The 3760-nt window shown below is 45.3% G+C and overlaps 1 protein-coding gene across 1 annotated transcript in view; it reads left to right on the top strand.

Annotated features, from left to right (window-relative positions):
* The first annotated feature begins 709 nt into the window (after positions 1-709).
* The window catches only part of LOC115236392, a 43977-nt gene continuing 40926 nt past the window's right edge, over positions 710-3760 (top strand). The window contains 1 exon segment of the mRNA XM_029808805.1: positions 710-1939. Coding sequence (XP_029664665.1) covers positions 818-1939 — 1122 coding nt within the window. The 5' untranslated portion in view covers positions 710-817.

The following is a 3760-nucleotide window of genomic DNA, read 5'->3' as shown; positions in this document are numbered from 1 at the left end:
TCTATGTGGAACCCGCTTCACAAAAATCGAAAGAGAAAAAATTGAAAAAAAAAAAAAAAAAAAAAAAAAAAAAAAGACGAAAGCGAGAGAGCGAGCGTAATATTGAAGAATCAACAAAGAAGACTACGTGCAAAATATACGGAATAGCCACTCGCGCTAAATCGAAGTTGAAGAATTTACTTCAAGACGAGAGTTGTGCAGATACGTGCGTATGTCAATCCACAAACGACATTACGCCGTTTCTAAGTCGGATCTTTAAGATCCAGCTCGACACATTAACGAGAATCGAAGTGCGACTAGTCGCGAAAAAAGCGTCAATGTCGCGTGCAAGAATTTCATTGATCATTCGCTCGAAAAAGACTAGATAATCTCGAGCCCACGTACATCTCCGGAACAAGTGTGCATCGTCGAGGAAAGTCGGTACTGGAACGCGAGAGAGGGAGTATCGCTCGCGCGATCCCGAGAAGATTAAAAAAAAAAAAAAAAAAAAAAAAATGCGGAAAAAATCGTTGCAATTTAAAAAATGCGAAAGAAATCTTCATTGAGACAGATTATTTACAGTATAATAGAGAGAGAGCTATTCTCACTATATAAAAATGCATGTCTCAGATTCGAGAGAACATGGCGGGATATATTGGAACGCGCATAAAACACTGCACCAATTTAAAACTTCTCTCCACCGTTTCCGATACGTTCTGAACGAAAAAAAAAAAAAAAAAAAAAAAAAAAGAAAAGAAAAGCGTTACCACCGTCAAGTGGCGAGACTCGCCGAACGGGGGACGGACGTTAAGGTCGCGATGACGTGGCGGGGAAGAAGATGAGCGCCGAGGTGACGAAGGAGGTCGTCGCCACCGAGAGGGTCCCGACGAGCCCTCCGGCGGCGGTCGCGACCTCACCGGGCACGGTCTGCGCCGGCGACCTGTCCGCGCGGCATCTACCGCCCTTCAGCAGCTTCGCCGGCGACAATACGATGGACACCTCAACGACGCTGACGACTCTCCACTCCCAGGACGTCGGCCCGGGCCTGATGCCATCCTGGGACTACTACGAGGGCCTGACCGGACGGCTGATAGACTCCCGCGGCGAGGTGATTGTGCCGAGCCAATATCGACCATGGGAATCTAAGGGCGGCGGTATAGAAGGTCTGCCCAGCTTCGCCAGTCAATTCACCGCCCCGAGCGAAGCCGAGCCGCAATTGACGGCGTTGACACCACTATCACCGGCGTCCATCTCGCACTCGCCGCCGGTTACATCGGCCGTAGGCTTGCCGAGCTTCCACACGCTCGGAACACCACTTCCGGCACCGCATCCGCATCGCGGATCGGTTGGTTATCCCCTGGTACCGGCGCCGGTACAGGCTCGGGAGGTCCCGGCGCTACAGCAGCAGTTACTCGACGAGCGTCATATACAGCTGTTGGGCTCCAGTCCGGTCCAAGCGTTTCCGCCACCGCCGGGTCACCCTCATCACACGGTGCTGACCGTAGTAAAGCCCGAGTATCCGCAACTGCACCATGCAAATTTTCAAAATCCGATGTCGACCGTGCTGGACTCATCGCCGACCTCGCGACCGATCGGCATCGACGGCCGTAAGAAGGAGCGCAGAAAAATCCGCGCGGGTTCCATGGAATCGGAAGATGGCGGTGGCAATGGCGGCAGCGGCGGTAGCGGCGCTGGTACCGGCAACGTGGAGAGTTCCGGCCAGGTCGCCGCTGTGTCCTCTACAGCGAATCGCGGCGTGCATCATCTCGGTGGTGGTATGACCGATGGCGACGGTGACGGCGGTCTCGGGGACAAGCCGGCGAAGAAGAAGCGAAAGAGATGCGGAGAGTGCATAGGCTGTCAGCGTAAAGACAACTGCGGGGACTGTGCGCCGTGCAGAAACGACAAGAGCCATCAGATCTGCAAGATGAGGAGATGCGAGAAACTCACGGAGAAGAAGGTGAGTAGATCATTGAATCTCGAATTCATAATCGCACAATCGATTCATATATTGCGGCATTTATCTAAATGTTTCTTTTCTTATATGTATAACTTTAAAGTGCATATTTTTTATTATCGTAAAGTATTTTAAAATGAATAGCGCGGGATGAGTGAAATAATTTTCTATGATTTATAATTTTTCTTGTCTACAAGTTTATAAGCATCTAATGCATGTTTTATATAATGAATCATTGAATGAAACATATACTCGGTTTTTTGACCAACAAAGAATCTTTTCTTCATTAATCTTTATTTTATTTCTTATTAATCTTATCGCTTTTATTAATATATATATATTTTATCACGTTTTATAAAATATGTTTTATTTAACTCTGCAAAGAGTTTATTCTGTACATTAATAAAAATGCGATAGAATTAATAAAAAGCAAAATAAAATGTAATGCAAAAAAATATTTTTTACTTTAAAAAGAAAGTATTTTAATATCACGATAGACACGCGCGACATATAATCGTAATGGTACAAGATGGTATAAATGCACAGACAAAACGCCGTTATAGAACGATATATATAGCCTGAACTTGGCCTCGATGCCTGAATGTGCCGAGAATCCCTGAGGGAAATACAGAAATACAGATAACCGAGGTGGTTTATTATTGTAGCGACATTGAATAGGGGGTTGGTGGGTTAACTGTTCAGCTGCTACCGCAACTAGAGATGGCGTCGAACTACCTGCAATCTCGCGTTTGATCGACTTTAAGTTAATTTGAATTACTATATCCATATACCGGACAGGAAATGTAAATATGTCATCTCATCTCGTTTTCAAAGATCTAAATCTTTCTTATAGATAATGTGTGCTTTTTTTAATATTAATAATATAAGAGTAAAACACACACACACACTGCTTAAATTAAAATTAATTTTTTTTAAAAATAATTAATACATTTAATTAAGCGACATAATGTAAATCACAATTTAATAAAAAAAAAAGTACCGCGATTGTTCTAATCTGATTAGCGATCCACGAATGTTATGTGGTATGTATATATCGCCTCAGTGATTATTGGCGAATGCCTTTCGAGAAAGCGAGGCGCGCAGCAACAACGGCTCATAAAACGGCTTCGCTTATCGTAGGGCAAGTTCAAGGCTCACCGCGGGTCATAATAATCGCGTATCGAACTTCGTCTCGTTCAGAAACAGACGTGTTGTTTGCCGGCGACACACGCGCCGGGACTATACGTCCCGTCCCGACGTTGCCGTCAACATAATCCTCTGATAACATTCTGCCATTTATCAATTAGCATTTCGCTGATCGGTGCACTTTACAGCTTGCCGATAGCGCGCTATAAAAATATCTAATCGGTCTTATTTAAGGTGATCACTTTTTACGAGATGCTTCACGAATTTTTCATTTCCTGATCGATGTTTTGGAAAATAAAACTCGCTGCGTTTTTGCGTCTCGAAGTATCTAGACTTTTCAAATTTCTCAAGTAAAGATTTTTCTTCCCCTCTTTCTTTCGCACAAGTTCGATCTGTCCAATCTGCTAGCACGTCCGATTTCCGACTATTTTTGGCGATGTCAAAAGTGGCGAAAATGAAACACGCCGAAAGAAAGGGATGATAGATCGCCAAGAGTCGAAGACCGGTGTAGAGGCGCGCCGTCACAACAACCCCGCACCCCCTAGAACTTAACACCCTCTTTATCCCAAGGGAAGGAACGGCCGTCCCTGCTCTGTCTTTCCTTTCGCCCGCGAGAAAGGACTCTGCCCTCGAGAGTTCATCGCACACCTGCTGTCGAGAGGCCGACATCCACTCTTT

Source organism: Formica exsecta, unplaced genomic scaffold, assembly GCF_003651465.1.
Source record: "Formica exsecta isolate Colony F162 unplaced genomic scaffold, ASM365146v1 scaffold247, whole genome shotgun sequence".
Lineage (NCBI taxonomy): Eukaryota > Metazoa > Arthropoda > Insecta > Hymenoptera > Formicidae > Formica > Formica exsecta.
Note: the sequence above shows the minus strand (reverse complement) of the source record. Positions and strands in the feature narration are given on the sequence as shown.